This window comes from Protomyctophum bolini (genome assembly GCF_963924005.1).
Source record: "Protomyctophum bolini genome assembly, chromosome: 20".
In the NCBI taxonomy this organism is placed as follows: domain Eukaryota; kingdom Metazoa; phylum Chordata; class Actinopteri; order Myctophiformes; family Myctophidae; genus Protomyctophum; species Protomyctophum bolini.
This window is the reverse complement of record NC_137881.1, coordinates 8,008,655-8,028,314: the sequence shown is the minus strand read 5'-3', so window position 1 is coordinate 8,028,314 and position 19,660 is coordinate 8,008,655. Positions and strand designations below refer to the sequence as shown.

The 19,660-nt window shown below is 44.8% G+C and overlaps 1 protein-coding gene across 1 annotated transcript in view; it reads left to right on the top strand.

Moving 5' to 3' along the window:
* Positions 1-219: 219 nt before the first annotated feature.
* dnah2 (dynein, axonemal, heavy chain 2) overlaps positions 220-19,660 on the top strand; it is a gene marked incomplete at both ends in the record, with an annotated part of 80,538 nt that continues 61,097 nt past the window's right edge. Inside the window, 8 exons of the mRNA XM_080793160.1 lie at positions 220-297; positions 2,437-2,625; positions 2,919-3,004; positions 5,258-5,388; positions 5,903-6,052; positions 7,154-7,321; positions 12,432-12,592; positions 14,525-14,664. Of these exons, the coding sequence (XP_080649286.1) occupies positions 220-297; positions 2,437-2,625; positions 2,919-3,004; positions 5,258-5,388; positions 5,903-6,052; positions 7,154-7,321; positions 12,432-12,592; positions 14,525-14,664 (1,103 nt within the window). The remainder of the gene's footprint in view (positions 298-2,436; positions 2,626-2,918; positions 3,005-5,257; positions 5,389-5,902; positions 6,053-7,153; positions 7,322-12,431; positions 12,593-14,524; positions 14,665-19,660) is intronic.

The following is a 19,660-nucleotide window of genomic DNA, read 5'->3' as shown; positions in this document are numbered from 1 at the left end:
TGGTTAAAAAAATATAGATAATCCTAAACCAGATTGAGATTGAGATTTAGGATTAAGCATTTAGAGGTTAGGTTTAGGGCTTAGCCATTTAAGGGGTGGAGTTAATACTTGGTTGTGTCCAGTTCTTTGCGGTTTCACGGTTAGGCATAAACATGAAGAAAATATACAATGGCATTGGTATAAGAACTGCCTATCTAAACGACTGCTGTCCTCACGAGTATGGCAATACTCGTGAGGAGGTGGTGCGTGGGCGGCGGTGTGGTCAGCCTCTCTCACTGCTCCTCCGGAGGACGACATGTCAGCATTGGTGGAAAGTATAACCAACCCATTCTGACCTGAGATCAGATTCATACGAGGTTTCCACTGTGGGACACACACTGGTCTGATTATTAACCCATTCTGACCTGAGATCAGATTCTAAAAATGTCAGTCGTTCTTCGATTTTTTTCAAAAATAGCAGACCTACAAGCTCGTAGCGCGCCACTCGGTGGCGCGCTATGAGCTTGTAGATCTGCTATTTTTCAATAGCTAAAGCATAACATGATGCTAACACCAAAACGGGTTCCCGGTCAGGATGGGCTAAGCACATTTACTCAATATACACATTTATAAAATACTCAAGTACTGAATACTTAAAGGGACATTTCAACGCTGGAAGAAACTGCAGTCACTCAATGTATCTGTAGCAGATGACAGTAGCACAATTTGAAATTTGCACCCTATGGCCAGAAGAATAATGGTTAAGTATGTGTTTGACTATATAGCTTAATTCCTACAATGCCCATAATGCTTTAGTGCACTTAAAAAAAAATCATAACACCACCACACATGCAAATCCCAGGAAAGTGTTTCTCGTGTCCTAAACATCATAAAAAATTAGTTCTGGTTGCAAAAGGGGTGAAGTGGCCCTTTGAGGTATTTGTACTATACTATGAGTATTTCCAATGCCCAATACTTTTAATTCTACTTTACATGTCAGAGGCATTGGAGGGCTCGTCTGAGGACGACCTAGAGAGAGTGCTTTCACTCCACTACAATTATTTGATATGTAGTTATTTTTTAGATATTACAAAAACAAACATTAGCCACTCCCCCAGCTCGATATACATTTTGGCCATATGAAAATAGCAGATCTACACGCTCACGATGTCTCGCTATGAGATGCATTGTGACTCGCTGTAGGTGCGTGCGTGCGTGCGTGCGTGCGTGCGTGCGCAAACAGGCGTTCGTGGTGATGCATTCAGGAAACAAACAGTGGTCCACTCACCAGGGCCCTCTTCAGTCTGCTGAAGTGGCTCTGTGTGAAATGGCTTTTTGTTCTGCCGCGCACGCCATTCCAACTGGAGGGCCTTGTTTGTGTCACACTGTGCATGTGTAAAATCATCAACCGGCGGTGGAAAATACATCTACTGTTACTTCAGTCCAATTGTGAGGTTATTTTACTTTACTTCAATCTTTCAATACTTTATAGGCCTGTACTTCTCCGCTGCATCTCAGAGGCTGTATTAAAAATAATAACAATCACACCTGAAGTGAAGAGCCCTCTTGTCATCATACGTACATCATCTCATTCCGGCCAATCACAATTTGCGTCCTCACCTTCGTCATCAATGTTTGCGTCCACACAAACACTCAAAGGGGGTGGCGGTGCTTGGTGACCTCTACAGAGACCAGGATCTCAAATATTTTAATGACTGAATTTAACCTACATAGACAACAATATAGCACCATGCACAAATTCATAGTTTCAGTTCAGTTGGATAACATAACGTAACACAGGTAACGCACCCATTTCAATCACAGTAACTAGAACGGTGTTACTGAATGGTAACGGATAACTATGCCCGTTATTAGTTACCACGAAAAGTAGTTATCCGGTACTTGGTAAATGGTGCATTTATATAGCGCTATTATCCAAAGCGCTTTACATAGAACTTCACATTCAACCCATCCACAATCCACACACACACATTCATACACCCATGGCGGAGGAAACCATTCAAGGCACCAACCTGCACATCGGGAGCAATCAGGGGTTCAGACTGAGTCTTGCTCAAGGACACTAAAGGCTCATACATAGTCTGGATTTACGGTGGTGGGGTGACCACCGAACTACAACATGACGTCACGAGCCGCGGTGAAGAGCAAACCACCGCCACCGCTCCAGCCCTTCTCTCTGTTTTTACTCACCACCGCTCAACGTTATTTCAGCTCCGGTGGTCAGCTCACCACCGGAACGGTGGTCACCTTACCACCGAAAATACAGACTATGAATAGGCCTTAACTCTGGGGGAGCCACGTTAATCCCAACACTGACTATATGACTCCGACATATCGGTCGAATCGATTATTACACAGATTGAAGAAGGTCGTAGATATTAGCTAGAATAATGGCTGAGACCATCGAGACGCCCGTCTCTCTGTCTCCCCCCGCAGGACGCTCAGATCCTGCACGTGTTCGGCAGCATGATGCAGCAGAGGCTGGAGGTGTTCGAGGAGGAGCTGAAGCCGTTGGGTCAGGTGGTGACCCGCGCCACGCTGGAGCTGTTCCACGCCGTCGCCCAGCGCTTCCTGCCCACGCCCAACCACACACACTACCTGTGGGACCTCAGGGACATCTCCAAGGTACACGCACATACACACATACACACATACACACACACACACACACACACACACACACACACACACACACACACACACACACTCTCGGTACCTGTTCAACCTCAGGGACATCTCCAAGGTACACACGCGCACATACATACACACATACACACACACACTACCTGTACAACCTCAGGTGCACGCAGGTATACTTAAAAGTAAAAGTACCTCAAATTCATACAGTACTTAAGTAAACATACTTAGTTAGTTTACTTTACACCACTGTGCGTTCATGTGTGTCCGTGTGCGTCCAGGTGTTCCAGGGTCTGCTCAGGGTGCACAGAGACTTCCACGACACCAAACACAACATCACCCGCCTGTGGACCCATGAATGCTTCAGGTACCCAGCACAGCCCCCCTCCCTTTCACTCTATAACCATGAATGCTTCATCATCATCATAACCTTTATTTAAACTCGGAGTACAATTGAGGGGCAGGCCCTCATTTTCAATGTAGCCGAAATACAAAACACAAAATCAACAACATACATAAGTGTCCAAAGCTAAAATAACTATAATAGATAGATGAGAATCGATTAAAACAGTTACATTGTTGAGTATAAGTGCTATAATTCATTTCCCTGAATTGACCTAGGGAAGGCAGTGATCTGATTTTAGGGATTTCTGGAGTTCGTTCCAATCAAATGGAGCACTGACAGAAAAAGCTGCTTTCAGGTACCCAGCCCAGCCCCCTTCCTTTCACTCTAACCAGGGCTTGCACTGTTCTGTAGCATGAGGCAGCATGATGTACAAGAACACCCCCTGGACATATGATGCTAGTACAGCATGTCACAGGGACTTACCCCCAATCTAACACTTTGATGCCGAGTGCCAATTAAGCAGGGACGCACTGGGTCCCATTTGTGTAGTCTTTGGTATGACCCTGGGTCAAAAATAGCTGATGCCTGTCTGAGTCACTGACCCAGACAGGCATCAGCTATTTCTGCTACTATTGCGCTGCACTGTACACACGATGAGGTATAAAGTAGGCCATTCATTTATGGGGGAAAAAATCATACTGGGCCACGGTCAATTTTAATATGGTTATTAGTCTATGCATTTCAGAGTGGCCAACAGTTAATGTCAGTATTGACCCGATCTGGACTGAGGAAAGTACCTCGGCGCCGCGCTGACACCCTGATTGGAAATCTTTGGGTCCGGACCGGGCTTTAGGATTGCAATCAATTAAAAAGTCATTTGACACGACCGCCGTAGCTCGTTTCTGTGTCAATAGACTGACACACGGTTCAGCGGGCATCTCGTATCCAGGTCTCTCCATTTATACATGATCTGAATGTGTTAGAGGTATAACTGAACTGATATTCTAATCTGTCCTGGTACTTTGTCCACTGCACACATACTGCTACTAATAATAATACCACTGTCTATATTAATAATAGGTTCAAGGTTCAAGTTTATTTAGTGTCCCCGAAGGGCAAATTGGGTTGCAGCATAGACAGTACATTAAACAATGAATGAAACAGTACAAACAAACAGTTCACATAGCAGATACCAGAGTACAAAGGTGCACACAACCATTAAAGTGCAGGCGTTAAAGTGCTATGCGATAGGTCATAAATGTGCATAGACATAGGCACGAGATAATACAGTAAAAAGTGAAAGGTGCTCATCATAAGGTTATATCCTAGATCTACCCACAGCAGCATTCAGTGTGCGAATAGAGACCGGGACAAAGGAGGAAATGTTTGTGCCTGTTTTTTGTGGCACAGGGGGCTCGCAAGCGAAGGCCAGATGGGAGAAGGATGTACTCTCCGTGTAGTGGGTGGGCAGCATCAGATCGTATACACAGGGCTTTGTTAAGTACCTGTTTCTTAAAGATCTAGGCCGTTCATTTGTGAGCCATTAATTTGAGAGGCCACTTTTACAATTTTCCCTAGGGAACTTTTGTCTCTGATGCAGAGATTACCATACCAACAGATAATGGAGAAAGAAATGACGGACTCGATGTAGGCACTGTAAAACAGTTTCATCAGAGTCTTGTCGACATTGAACTTAGCCAATTTCCTTAGGCAATACAGGCGTTGTTGACCTTTTTTAATAGTATAATGGTATAATGCTATAATAGTAGTAATGAACACTCATACGACAAATCAATAAACATGAATTTTAAAAAATCATTCTTGGTCTCGTATAATGGTCATATTCGTAATATGTTTTATTTTATGTAAGAAAAAAAGAGAGAAAAATGCATTAGTAGCGTAAAATTCATTATACAGTATATTTTTATGATGACAAGACATATCGTACTAATGTTTCAGGTCTGTGCATAACTGTGCTTTTTGTGTGGTTGGAGAGCCCACCTCTCCAACCACCAGAGGCTGTCCAGAGGTTGTCCCATGTGCAGGCCAGGCCGGCAATGTGTCTAACTCTAAACGTCCCTGAGCAAGACTCTTAGCTCATGCGCTGCCAAAATGTGCTCATGTACCTTCCCTTTTCTAACCGTGTATATGATGATTTTCCTGATGAATGGAAAATGGAGGACCCTTATGTAAACAAGTCTTAGTGCTGTTTCTGGTTGTATCTTCTTGGAGTCAGTCAGTCATGTGTTGTGTGGTGTGATGTACACTGTACAGGGTGTTCAGTGACAGGCTGGTGGACCACAGTGACAAGGATGCGTTTGTGGGTCTGCTGGCGGAGAAGCTGGCCTCCCACTTTGACCTCGCCTACCACACCGTCTGTCCCAACAAGACGCCTCCACTGTTTGGTACTATGCACGCACGCACGGTCGCACGCACGGTCGCACGCACGCACACACACACACACACACACACACACACACACACACACACACACACACACACACACACACACACACACACACACACACACACACACACAGGTGGTTGAGTGGGTGGATATGGCTTAACCAGCTGATCGATCGGATGACATTATGAAATTGTGTGGTTGAGTCATTGATCGGAGCTGATCGATTCTAATTAGCGTGTATACTGATGGTGTTTATTGCCTGTCTTGTCTTGTCTTGTCTTGTCTGTCTGCCTTGTCTTGTCTTGTCTTGTCTTGTCTGCCTGCCTTGTCTTGTCTTGTCTGCCTGCCTGCCTGCCTGCCTGTCTTGTCTTGTCTTGTCTTGTCTTGTCTTGTCTTGTCTTGTCTTGTCTTGTCTTGTCTTGTCTTGTCTGCCTGCCTTGTCTTGTCTTGCCTTGTCTTGTCTTGTCTTGTCTTGTCTTGTCTGTCTGTCTGTCTGTCTGCCTGTCTGTCAGGTGACTTCAGGAAGGAGGTGGGCGTGTACGAGGACCTGACGGACATGGGCGCTCTGCGGAGCTCCATGGAGGCGGGGCTGGAGGAGTACAACCTGCAACCTGCCGTTGTGCCCATGAGCCTGGTGCTGTTCAGGGACGCCGTTCAGCACAGTATGATGCTCACACACACACACACACACACACACACACAATGGCATGATGTCTTCTAAACACACTATACCACTTCAGCCCTACATATATTTCGACCATTTGAAAATAGTCCATCTACAAGCTCAGAACACAGCGTAGATAAACAATATTTATTGTGCCATTCCTGCACTTATTGTAACTAAATATTACTCAGGATTTAGGAGTAGGATTAAAAGGAGCAAATACAAGGTGAAAATGGCATGCATCATGTTTTTGTCCTGACAAAAACAGTATAGTAATGCAAGTGTGTGTTAGCGTGCTTGTGCGTGTGCGTGCGTGCGTTTAGCCATACTTGAGTCTTCCTAAGAAGGAATATGTTTCATTTGTACTTGCATGCGAGACTGACATATTATTTCGCTTGTCGTCGGCATGTTCATCATGTGGCTGGGCTTTTTCTATATCTGTTGTGCCTCGCATGGACAATTAATGAGAGATCAAAGTGCCTCAGATTAAGGTAAAAACCTGTTTGGTTGTTATGCCAGCTGCGCAGGCCAGGGTGAAAGAACACATCACGAGTCTGACGGTACAGGTCAGCTTCTCCGAGACGCAAGGACAATTAAAGCTGTATTCATGAAAGACATGCAGCACAACAATAGCACGGATGGGAATAATGCACGCACACCTGTTTACGCACTGCCCTTTGGCGAACAGTAACTACTGTAAGTAATAGTATATTCACAATTGAGTGCTGTACATTACATACATGTACAGTACACACTTCACATGTACGTTAGTCTGTACTTAAGTATAAGTACTAGTACATTTATTTATAACTTTCACTAGTGGTCTAGTACTCGACCCGTCTTGAGACCGGTCTCAAGTCAAACATTTCATTGACTCTGTCTCGTCTCGGTCTCGTCCTTTATATGTCTTGGACTTGGTCTCGGCCTCGGACCAATTGACTCGAGACCAGTCAGAGTCACAACGCAATGAAATAAGCCATGAAAAAAACAGCGCTCCTGTGTGTGTGTGCGCGCACGCGTGTGGGTCCATAGTCTGTTCCTCTTGTCACGTGTGTGTGTGTGTGTGTACAAACGTACATGTGTGCCTTCCCCTCCGTAGTTACCCGCGTGGTGCGAGTCATCAGCCAGCCCAGAGGTCACATGCTGCTGGTGGGGACCGGGGGCTCCGGCAAACAGAGTACGGCCAAGATGGCCGCCTTCCTCTGCCAGTACCACGTGTTCCAGGTGCAGGTCAACAGACACTACGGCAAGCAGGGCTTCAGAGAGGGTGAGGACTTCGCCTCTAGTGTTTGTTCTGACGGCAACATTTTATTTAGTTTTAGTCATAGTCTTTTCAGTAAAATTTAATTTAGTTTCATTCATATTTGAAACGCTTTTGTGTTAGTTGCGACTGCAGGTCGCATTTACTATGGAATCGCGCATTTCCCGTCAGTGTGTCACACCAGACAAGCCCCCTGGTCATCGTGACATCACGTGACATCATCAGGGATGGATATCCTTGATGTCATAGTAAATGTGACCTGCTGTCGCAGTTAAGCCCTGCATACATGGATATCCCTGATCTCATAAATATTGGCCAGCAACTCTACTGACCTCAAACCTCAAACCCAATTAGATCTCCATATATGGAGTTGACCTGTTCTGACTTTCCATATGTTGATCCTTCCCCATCCTTCCTTCATCTTCGATGTCTCCCTTTTGACTGATACCTGTCCATTTTAACTCTAGGCGCCTGCCGTACCCGGCAGGCATACTTAACAGGCCCGAAAATTAAGATCTTACCCCCCTTGCCAAAGTGCCAGCAGTCTGCTGTCACCCATTCAGATGTTGAGCTGAATACCAAGAAAAGTTATCACCTATAACATCCCATCAGAGCATCCACCTCTGACAACAACAGGAGGCACTGCTTTGAAGGAAGTCAAGGACTTCAAGTAGCTGGGCTCATGGGTCAAACTCAACCGAACAAGACCTGAAAGTGAGGAAGGCCCTTGCATGGAGGGCCCTAAACGGCATGGCCAGTGTAGGGAACTCCAACCTCCCCCGTCAAACCAAACTCAGCTTCTTCTACGCAACGGTAGAGTCTGTTCTCCTATACGGCAGTGAATGCTGGACCCTGAAGCCAACCCTGCAGAAGTCTCTAGATGGGTGCTACACCAGAATGCTGCGTGCAGCACTCAACATCAGTAAGAGATGTTACCAACACAAATCTGTATGATGGAATGCCCAAAGGGTGAGCCAGAAAATAGCAGCCAGGAAAATGAGACTAGCAGGACACTGCCAAAGACACCAGGAGCTGCCAGCCAGCAAACTAGTCCTGTGGGAAACAACACACGGGCACCGGTCACAAAGACGTCCCACATTAACATATGTGGATGTACTCAAGAACGACGCAGGAGCGCAAAGCACCAACGAGCTGGCCGGATGTATGGAGAACCGAGATGACTGGAAGCAACGATGGAGGGCTCGTCTGAGGACGACCTAGAGAGGGTTTCAGATTCCGTCGCAGCCAAATGCATGTCAATGCGAGGGTACTTGACGTGAAAAATGTTCGAGGAGCACTGATGTATGTAGGTCACGCTAATAAAGTTGAAAAATGGAGATACAGGAATGTTCTTCTGTCACGACCATGCTTCAACAGTCCACATTGATTGACCTGTAGTCAATCAGAGGCCGCTGCAACGATTCAGATCACCACATAAAGACAGATGGAGACGACTCTGCCCTGTGTGTGTGTGTGTGTGTGTGTGTGTGTGTGTGTGTGTGTGTGTGTGTGTGTGTGTGTGTGTGTGTGTGTGTGTGTGTGTGTGTGTGTGTGTGTGTGTGTGTGTGTGTGTGTGTGTGTGTGTGTGTGTGTGTGTGTGTGTGTGTGTGTGTGTGTGTGCGCGCATGCTGTGAAATCAATTCCAAGCTGGGTAATTTGCCAATAGTGCGACATTTGTTTTGCTCATAATTACGCTGAAGGTTGCTGAGCGTTAAATATTAATTGTCTCAGACTGTCGCCCTTATGTCGCTGAACGCCACTAAAAAGGAATGACTTTACACAGGCATTATTTGTCACAGTTTACTCGCTGTCAATTTCATATTTAGGCTCAGTTCCAGCCGTGTGTTTGTTCCAGATTAGTCCAATGACAACAAAATTGACATTTTGGGTTCCCGGGCCTTTTTGTAATTTATTCTGCTTATTTATCGGCAGATTCTGTAGCCTAGCTCCTCAACCTTTATTTGTCTGAGGCAGGTTGACGGGGTTCTTTCCCAACGCTTCCCTGCTCATACTAGAGAAGACCTATACATCGGTCATCATATCATTTTGACTTTTTGTTGGCATCAGTACCGGCAATTAACCGATTTAGGAGTTAGGACGGGAACTCAACACGGGGAATCCCTTTTGGGGTAATTGTTCTATGTACAATATAGCAACATAATGTAATTTTTTAATAATTATTTGAAATATGTTCAAGAAATACATTTAGAAGGAACCTAGCTGGTGTCCCTACTGTGAGCATGTTATTAATAGTTTTAAAAAGATAACAAAGACTCTCAAAATAAGCCAAACTGTACAAGCTCACAACTGGGGCTCAGGAGGTAGAGCGGCCAACTGGGAACCGGAAGGTTTATACATTGACACGAAACAAGACAGGAACGCCCCAAAACGTCACATCCGGGACATTTACCCTGGCAGAATTTTCTATGGCTGCCAATGCAACTTTTTCCAATCCTTAATAACATACGGACAAACATCTATGCCGATAATATCTAACTTGCGGAGGTAGCGTGCCTTGTCCACGGGCAACAGATCTTTCAACGTATGTCATTGCAAATAAGTTTGATAATCGCTACTCTGCGCAATATTGTTTTGGAAATGCCGCAAATTGCATTGCAGTGAACGAGAGCAAATCACAGTTTACCCGGGGGGTGGTGACTCCGCCCTGAATACGCGTTTTCGTGTCAATGTATAGTTTGATTCCGGGTTCTTGAGCAAAGACACTGAACCCCTAATATTTCTCCCGATGAGCAAGTTTGGTGCCTTGCATGGTTTACTTTAATCCACCGCCGGTGTATGCATGTGTGTGTGTGAATATAGGTGAATGTAATGCACATTGTAAAACGCCTTGGATAAAGGCGCTGTTACGAATCCACCATTTACCATAATTATCACTACAATCGGGATCAGCATCGGACGTACCCCAAAACTCTGGTCGAGCTCCAGCTCCTATAGTCACATACTGAACACGTTCACTACTCTACCAAGAACCACCACACATTTGTATTTTGTACCGTTCTCAGTGCAACCGTTGTCAGTCCACTGCCCTAGCTCGAGGACATACACTTTTTCATGGAGAAAGGAAAATGTAATGTCTCTTTCAGTCCCGCGGTCAGCGGTCGTCCAGTCTCATGTTCACCATGCCTCTGTCTGACCCTTTAGGCCAGTGTTAACCTCCCTAACCCAATCTAGGAGTCATTTCATTAGAGCCAGATAAAGACCTTTATCTGTGGCCGCTTGGGCCAGATGACCCCCTCAGGAAGGGGTGATGTGGGGAAGTTCCAATGGCTCCGGCGCCTGACCCCAGCCAAATGCTATTTGCTCGCAGCATCCTGGGTTCGAGACACACTTATTACATTGTTTTTGTGCCAAGTTCCCCCCCCCCCCCCCACCGTCTTTCCAAGTACAAAAGAGAAAATAAGAACGACAGATTGCCTTAAAAAGTAATGTTTGAAAGAAGAAGAAGGAAAAAAAGGCAAACGGGCCACTTCCAGTCTGCAGGATGACTCATCAATTTACAATTTACAATGTAGGCATTTAGCAGACGCTCATAAACCAGAGAGATTTTACAGTAAGCAAGAACAACACATGGTAATACATAGTAAATGCATAGTATAGATCTTAACAGTTTGACGGCCGCTAATTGTTTAATCCAGTGTTCCACCGCGCGTAAAACGCTAATACCCGACATTTGTTTAATGCGTTTCATTCGCCGTTTTAAAATAATTAAAAATAAACAGCGGGCGAGGCCGTCGTGTTATGATGACGAAACCGGAAATCAAGGCTTCTGGGAAATTGAGCTCAATGTAAGTGGACCGGGGGGTTCGTTTGGTCTACAGTGCCTCATGGAGGCGGATCCTGTAGCGCATTGTAATGGCCGCTGGTGCTGATGCCGACGGGATTTTTCGCCAGATTTTCGTCGTTGAAAGCGGAAAATACTTCAGCGTATGCTCTAAAAGTAATAAAACAATCTCGGCAGCGTAGAATATTTGATTAAATAGCGGGTAACGCGTTTTATAATAATAATAATAATACATTTTATTTATAAGGCGCCTTTCAGGGCACTCAAGGTCGCCGTTAAAAACAGTTGACACAAAACATAGTTAAAAGCAAGACAATATATTACAGCTTGTATAGCTTGCAGCAGAAAACACAGATCAATCATAGGCCTGCCTAAACAGGCGGGTTTAAACACAGATCAATCATAGGCCTGCCTAAACAGGCGGGTTTAAACACAGATCAATCATAGGCCTGCCTAAACAGGCGGGTTTAAACACAGATCAATCATAGGCCTGCCTAAACAGGCGGGTTTAAACACAGATCAATCATAGGCCTGCCTAAACAGGCGGGTTTAAACACAGATCAATCATAGGCCTGCCTAAACAGGTGGGTTTAAACACAGATCGATCAATCATAGGCCTGCCTAAACAGGCGGGTTTAAACACAGATCAATCATAGGCCTGCCTAAACAGGTGGGTTTAAACACAGATCGATCAATCATAGGCCTGCCTAAACAGGCGGGTTTGAAATGAGGTGATTGAGTCCATGTTTCTAATATCAGGGGGGAGGGAGTTCCAGAGGTGAGGGGCAGAGCGGCTGAAAGCTCTTGACCCCATGGTGGACAGACGGGGCTGGGAGGACTTTCAGTTTGATGGAGGAGGCAGACCGAAGAGACCGGGTGGGAATGTCGACGTGAACAAGGTCAGACAGATAAGGGGGGGTTGAGGTTATGGATGGCCTTGAAAGTATGGAGAAGGATCTGATAGTCAATGCGGAATTTGATGGGAAGCCAGTGGAGTTTATGGAGTCAAACTGTTAAAGTATCATACTATATCAATGTATCATAAGTAAACCTATCATCCGTCTAACAGTAGAATACCTGCACGTTGAAACTATAAACTATAAGTATAAAGTAAACACACTCATGGGTGTGTCCCAAGATTATACTACTTCTGTTTTTTTGTCAGTTTTTATTAGATTTACTTTTTTGTGTTACAGGATTGAAAAGGTAAGTATTGTGTAATAAAACTTAAAAATAGAAATTAAAAAAGGTCTAAAAGGGTAAACTCTAATAGCCTTGGGGTGCTGTGTGTTGTGTCTCCATGCTGGTGTCCAGACATCAAGAGGCTGTACCGTCTGACCGGAGTGGACAACAAGCCCACCGTGTTCCTGCTGAACGACTCCCACCTCTCGGACCAGGCCTTCCTGGACGACATCAACAACATCCTGAGCTCCGGAGAGGTGCCCAACCTCTACACGCAGGCCGAGTATGACGAGGTACAGTAGCCTACAGTACAGTACTCACTGTAGACTGCAGTGGTTCAGTATGAGGTACAGTACAGTACACACTGTAGACTGCAGTGGTTCAGTATGACGAGGTACAGTACAGTACAGTACACAAGTGCAGTGCAGTGCAGTGGTTCAGTGACGGTGACCACCCACCGGAGCTGTAATAACGTGGAGCGGTGGTGAGTAAAAACGGAGAGAACGGCTGGGGAGGCTGGTGATTGGCTCTTCACCGTGGCTCTGTGATGTCATGTAGTAGTTGCGGTGCTCACCTCACCGATACATCAGACTATATGAATAACGCTTTAAAGGTATACGTAAATAGGCTATATGTAATATGGTACAAATGGACCCAAACGGGTCCATTTGGTTCCATTTGTACACCCTCAGAGTTAAATTAACATTGATTTTACTATTTAAATTAGGGGTCCCAGAGATAGAAATGCCATTAAATTGGGAGGTCCGTAGACTAATGCATGTCAAACTGAGGGTCCTTGAAATGAAATGGGTTGAGAATCACTGCTAGAGCCGTAAAGATCTTCTCTTATGGGGGTATATTTTCTAATGGGGGTCTGCAGGCTAATCATTTGGGGGTCCTTGACATGAAAAGGTTTGGTAATATCCACTGGCAACCTTTACTATCTATCAAAAGAGACGTTTTTGGTCCCACAATTTTTTTTATAGAAAATCTGTCTGGAGCTGCAACATCATGTGTTTATTTAAATTTTTTGCACCTTTTCTTGTAATGTTTTCCATATAACTATTTTTGCCCAAGCAACAGCTAGGGACGTAGAGCAGGTTGCCTCAGATTAAACTGCAACAGTACAGCCAGCTGGTGTAACTGTGTTTACATTTCTTCTTGGTTTTTTTTATTAAAAAGTCAAAGCTCTATTATTGTGATGGTAATCATTGCTGTGGTGTTTGTTCCCGTTAATAAACAACAGGCCTATGTCTTTGCATTCTCAGTTGCAGATACCCGTTTCATTCATCAGCTTCAATTTTAAAGTGTTCCAGTTCCACTTTTGTCTGCTCATTGCTCCATTGTTTCATCACTTTTCACAATATCACAGATTTTTTGTTATTGTTGTTGCAATCGGGGAAGTCAATTCCGATATATTTTGGTGTGGTTTCTGACAGTTACAGTATATGTATGTATGAATGAATGGTGGCTTTTTCAGGGCACGATCTTCAAATTGTAGGAGTTGAAGCATTACATTTTGCTTGACTCGGTTCCAAAGCTAAATATTGTGAGAATAGCCAATCTACATTTACACACTGCTTCACGCTGCAAGGCTGATTGTAGATTGAATACCAGAACACTATCCCCAAAACACGGGCAACGCACCAACATGCTGTTAACATTCCCCAGAAATTAAATTAGATTGTTTTTGGCTTGTTTGTTTGTATAACTCGATACATCGTTTTTTTTGTATTCTCCCTGTCAAATAAACCTAATATTTATGTTTATATTAGAATATAAATGTGTTCCCCATATTCAATGAATATTAGAGATTGGATTATTCATTTACCAGTCTTAGTCGCCACCAGGTATTACTAAAAGTTACCTCAGTAAACAGTGCCTAAAAACCTAACTTTATTCCTAAACGTAACCTAAGTAAAACTATGCTTAAACCTAACTTTATTCCTAAACGTAACCTCAGTAAAACTATGCTTAAACCTAACCTTATTCCTAAACGTAACCTCAGTAAAACTATGCTTAAACCTAACCTTATTCCTAAACGTAACCTCAGTAAAACTATGCTTAAACCTAACCTTATTCCAAAACATAACCTCAGTAAACTATGCCTAAAAACCTAACCTTATTCCTAAACGTAACATCAGTAAAACGGTGCCAAAACCTAACCATACCACAGTTTGAGAACCACTGGTATAGACTTTGACGGTGTTGAACATGTATTGCAGGTGTGCAACGCTGTGTCAGAGTCAGCCAGGAAAGACAAGGTGATGGAGACTCCAGACTCTCTGTTCAGCTATCTGATGGAACGTGTCAGGAACAATCTGCACGTAGTGCTGTGCATGAGCCCTGTGGGACACCTCTTCAGGTACTAAAGCACTGCCCTTCTACCACACACAGTCACACACACACACACACACACACACACACACACACACACACACACACACACACACACACACACACAGGACTGTAGGACTTTAACTTAACTTGTAACATGTCCACCAGGTTATGATAGAATATAATAAGGGGGTTGTAAAGAGGGGGGTGTACCTGTGTAACACAATATTATTCCTATATTCTGTTCTCTGTTTGTTAGTACTGTTTATCTCAATGGGAAATGGATCCTCTCTCATGTACAGTATACCCATCCATTTAAGTCTCTCTCTCTCTGACACACACACACTGTCATGCACTAGGGGATGCATGGCAAAAACAGGGAGTCCACACAAGAGTTTAACAGTTTGTAATTATATTTATTATATTAAAGTAAATAAAGCATAGCAAAATAATGAAGTGTGGGATGTGAGTATATCAGTCATCAGTAATGTGTGCAGTGTAGGGATGTATGGAGAATGGTGTGTGCGTGTTGTATTAGCTGGTGCAAAACATAACTTAACAAAAGGGTGGTTAGGCCCTTGAGCCCGGTGGCAGTCCTGCTTGCAGGGAGGACAGAGAGAAGAATGAGCTGCAGCCAGGAGAGCTCTCTATATAGTCCCCTAAGCCACACCCACCTCAGGTGAGCACAATTGGGCTGACGGCCTGCTCCACTCTGCCATCACAGAGGCTTCCCTCTAGCTTACAGTGAGGCAGAGGGGGCAGGACCGTCACACCCCCCTCCATAAAAATGATGCTCCACCACATCATCTAAAAGAAAAACAAACCACAAATTAGCAACCAATAAACAAATATTATCCCTCCAACTTGACCAAACTAAACAAATCAAACAGCCACCTTTTCAACTTTGACTTACTACTGTACAACAATGCCCCCTGGATGCTCAATACCTGTTTCATTCCCCCATAGTAGTCCAGCTGTGGCCCCACTGCCCTTCGCATCCGCCCCGAATTAGCTCTGGCGTATGGACACTTGGGACAGGTGGGACCGGAGAGCTACACAGGAGGGTTTTACAGGACAAAACAGTTTACAGTTCACCAAAACAAGATTTCCAATCTAACAACTAACAATTTTAATGTCTGCATTTACCCAGACTTCTCTGTGCAACTGTACACTACCTACCCATACTACCTGCTTCCTCACCATTACCCACCATCCTGCCCCCAGCCTCAGCAACCCTGGTACTAGGAGCAATTTAAGAGAGCCGGAGACAGGACAGTCTAGAATGGGAAAAAACAAGCAAAACAGGAAATGTACGTGAACAGGTTAACACCCTAATGTATACGTGACAGTGCATCTGCCATCACGTTCTGAGAGCCTTTAATGTGACGAATCTCCATATTATAGGGCTGCAAGAATAATGCCCATCGCATTAACCTCTGGTTTGGATTTTGGAGAGACTTCAAAAATGTCAGTGGGTTGTGGTCTGTATAAGCGACCAGGGGAGTTAAACCAGAACCCAAGTACACATCAAAGTGTTGCAAGGCTAATATTAGCCCTAGCGCCTCCTTCTCAATAACAGAGTAGTTGAGCTGATATGTATTGAACTTTCTTGAAAAGAAAGCAACCACTCTGTCAACCCCCTGCTCATCTGCTTGCAAAAGAGCAGCTCCGCATCCTACATTTGAAGCATCGACCTGTAGTGAAAAGGATTTATCCAAATGGGGAGCAGCTAGAACCGGAGCTGAACACAACAGAGCCTTGAGATTTTCAAATGCCAACTCACAATTAGTTGACCAGACAAATTTGGTATCCTTTTTGAACAGCCTGGTTAACGGCTCAGCCACGGACGAAAAGTTTCTACAGAAACTCCTATAATATCCTACTAGGCCCATAAACCGGAGCAACTCTTTCTTTGTAGTTGGATGAGGATATTCAATCATTGCCTTGACCTTGTCCTGAACCATGCGTACACTGCCCTGACCGACCACCTTGCCCAAATATGTTACTGTGGCCCTTGCAAACTCACATTTAGCCAAGTTGATTGTCAATCGTGCCCAGACCAACCTCTCCAAGAGAGCCTTAGTACGCTGCATGTGCTCAGACCAGGTATCGCTGTAGATTACCACATCGTCAAGGTATACGGCACATCCCTCCAAACCAGCCACCACCAAATTCATGAGGCGCTGAAAAGTTGCGGGCGCATTTCGCAGACCAAAGGGCATAACCGTGTACTTGTATAACCCAGATGGTGTAATGAAAGCGCAAACTTCCTGTGCTCGCTTCGACAGAGGGACCTGCCAATATCCTTTTAAAAGGTCAAATGTACTAACATACTTAGCTGATCCCACTTCATCTATACAGTCTTCCATTCGTGGAAGGGGAAAAGCATCTGGCTTAGTTACATTATTGACCTTCCGATAGTCTGTACACACTCTGTAGGTCTTGTCAGGCTTACCGACCAGTAGGCAAGGTGATGCCCAGCTTGAGCTGCATGGTTCAGCAAAATGGTTCTCCAGCATGTACTCTACCTCTTTGTTCAAATGTTTACGTTTCTCAGGAGACACCCTATAAAAACGCTGCCTTATAGGTATTGCCGTTTCATCCACCTCCACATCATGTTCAATTAAATGGGTACGAGTGGGCACATCGTGCAACAAAGCAGGATATCCGTTAATAAGAGCCACCAACTCAGAGCGTTCATCATCATTCAAATAGGCCAGATTAGAATCAAGTTTACTCAAGGATTCTGTGTTGTTCAACCGACCCTGCAAAATGACCGCCGGGGTCTCCCCCTCCTCTCGAGTGTCCAACACCGGTGAAGACCCATCTACCCTGGTTGTACAAAGACAGGAATTAACACTTTCCCCATTTCCTGCTTTACCATCAGACTCCTTTGAGTAATAAGGTTTTAGCAGATTGATATGACACATTTTCGTCTTCTTTCTACTCTCTGGAGTAGCTATTATGTAGTTCTGCTCTGTCACCTGTCTCACAACCGTGTAAGGCCCACTGAATTTGGCCTGGAAAGGAGAAGTTATTATAGGCTTAAGGAGCAAAACTTGATCTCCAGCTTTAAACTGCCTAGGCTCTGCACGTCTGTCATGAAGAGATTTCATTTTTTTCTGTGACTGTCCTAAATTCTCCTTTGCACTTTCCACTGCCAAAATCAACCGGCGTCTAAACCCATTGACATAGTCAAGGAGAGTTTTAGGGGGTTCAGCTACTTTCCAGCTGTCCTCCAACATAGCCATGGGACCACGAACCTTGTGACCAAATACCAGGTCATTTGGGCTGAAACCTGTACTTTCCTGGACTACCTCTCTAGATGCTAACATCAGCCACGGTAATCCCTCCTCCCAATCTTTCCCCAATTCTGTGCAGTAAGAACGCAACATGGACTTCAGGGTTTGATGGAACCGCTCTAAGGCCCCCTGTGACTGAGCATGATAGGCTGAAGCCATATTATGCTTGACCTGAAGCTGCTTGAGAACCTCAGCAAACATACGGGAGGTGAAATTTGAACCACGATCGCTCTGGATGACCTTCGCGATCCCAAAAACAGACATGAACTGTGTCAAAGCTTTCACAACAGACTTAGTGGTTATGGTTCGAAGTGGGTAAGCTGCGGGGTATCGGGTTACTTGACACATAACCGTGAGCAAATATGTATGGCCCTGCGTGGAACGAGGCAACGGCCCAACACAGTCGATAATGAGATGTTCAAATGGTTTCTCCACTGCAGGGATTGGACACAGTGGAGCTGGCTTAATTGACTGGTTGGGCTTACTCGTCAACTGGCAAGTATGACACTTTTTGATGTAAGCAGAAATGTCTCGTTTCAACAGAGGCCAAAAACAATACCGCAACACCCGGTTGTACGTTTTCCTTACTCCCTGATGCCCAGCCACATTATTATGACATGTTTGCAACACCAATGACCGAAATTTATTAGGAACCACAAACTGAAAAACTGGATCCCCACCTAGAGCCTCTGCATGTGGAACCCATTTACGAAAGAGCAAGTCCTGTTGCACAAAATACCCATGTGCACTACTGTTGATTTTGTCAACAGACATGGCTTTGTCAAACAGTTCTTGCAAGCTAGGATCATTCTTCTGTTCTACAGCCAAATCCCTATGTGACATAGACTTAAACTGCTCAGGCAACGTCAAATCAACCAGACCAGACCTCTCGCCCTGATCATCACTCTGGTTCTCATGTGAGGCGGCCATGGCACGTGTAACAGCGCACGCTGGATACCCCACTGTACCATCAGAAACACTGTCCTGCTGAAACTCTCCAGGCCACTTCCTGGTAATTACATTTGGTACCTGATCAGACCAAATTCGTTCCCCACAAAGGTCATTACCCAGGATGATGTCCACCCCTGCAACCGGCAACTCCGGTCTCACCCCCATGTGAACCTCTCCACTTACCAACTCTGAAGTGAGGGACATCTTATGGATTGGCACAGAAAACACAAACATGCCCATTCCCTGGATCAAAATGCTCTCCCCTGTATCAGTCTCAGTTGTAAATGGCAACACTGACTCTCGTACAAAGGAATCTAGTGATCCACAGTCTCGTAGCACCTTCACTGGTATTTGTTTGTCACTTCCTATCACAGACACAAAACCATTTGAAATGAATGGCAAGTATGCATCAGCCGTTTTTGGCTTCAATAGAGCACCCTGTTGTCCTAAAGGCAAAGCCACTGGGCTGAGTGAGTTAGCCAGTGCCACTGGTTTAACCTGTGAGCTGGTGGACCTGTCCTTAGATTTGAGGACCGGACACTCATTTTTCCAGTGTCCTGCAGATTTACAATAATGACATACACCCACTGATTTGTCATGTGTCCCTGGTGTCACCCTGCTGTCGGCCGTATTTCTGTAAACTTCTGGAGCACCCTTTACACGAGGAAACTTATTGAACACATTCTCACTAGCATGATCACTGTAACTATTCTTGTGAATTAACACGTACTCATCTGCCAAAACTGCTGCCTCAGTTGCCGTTTTTACTTT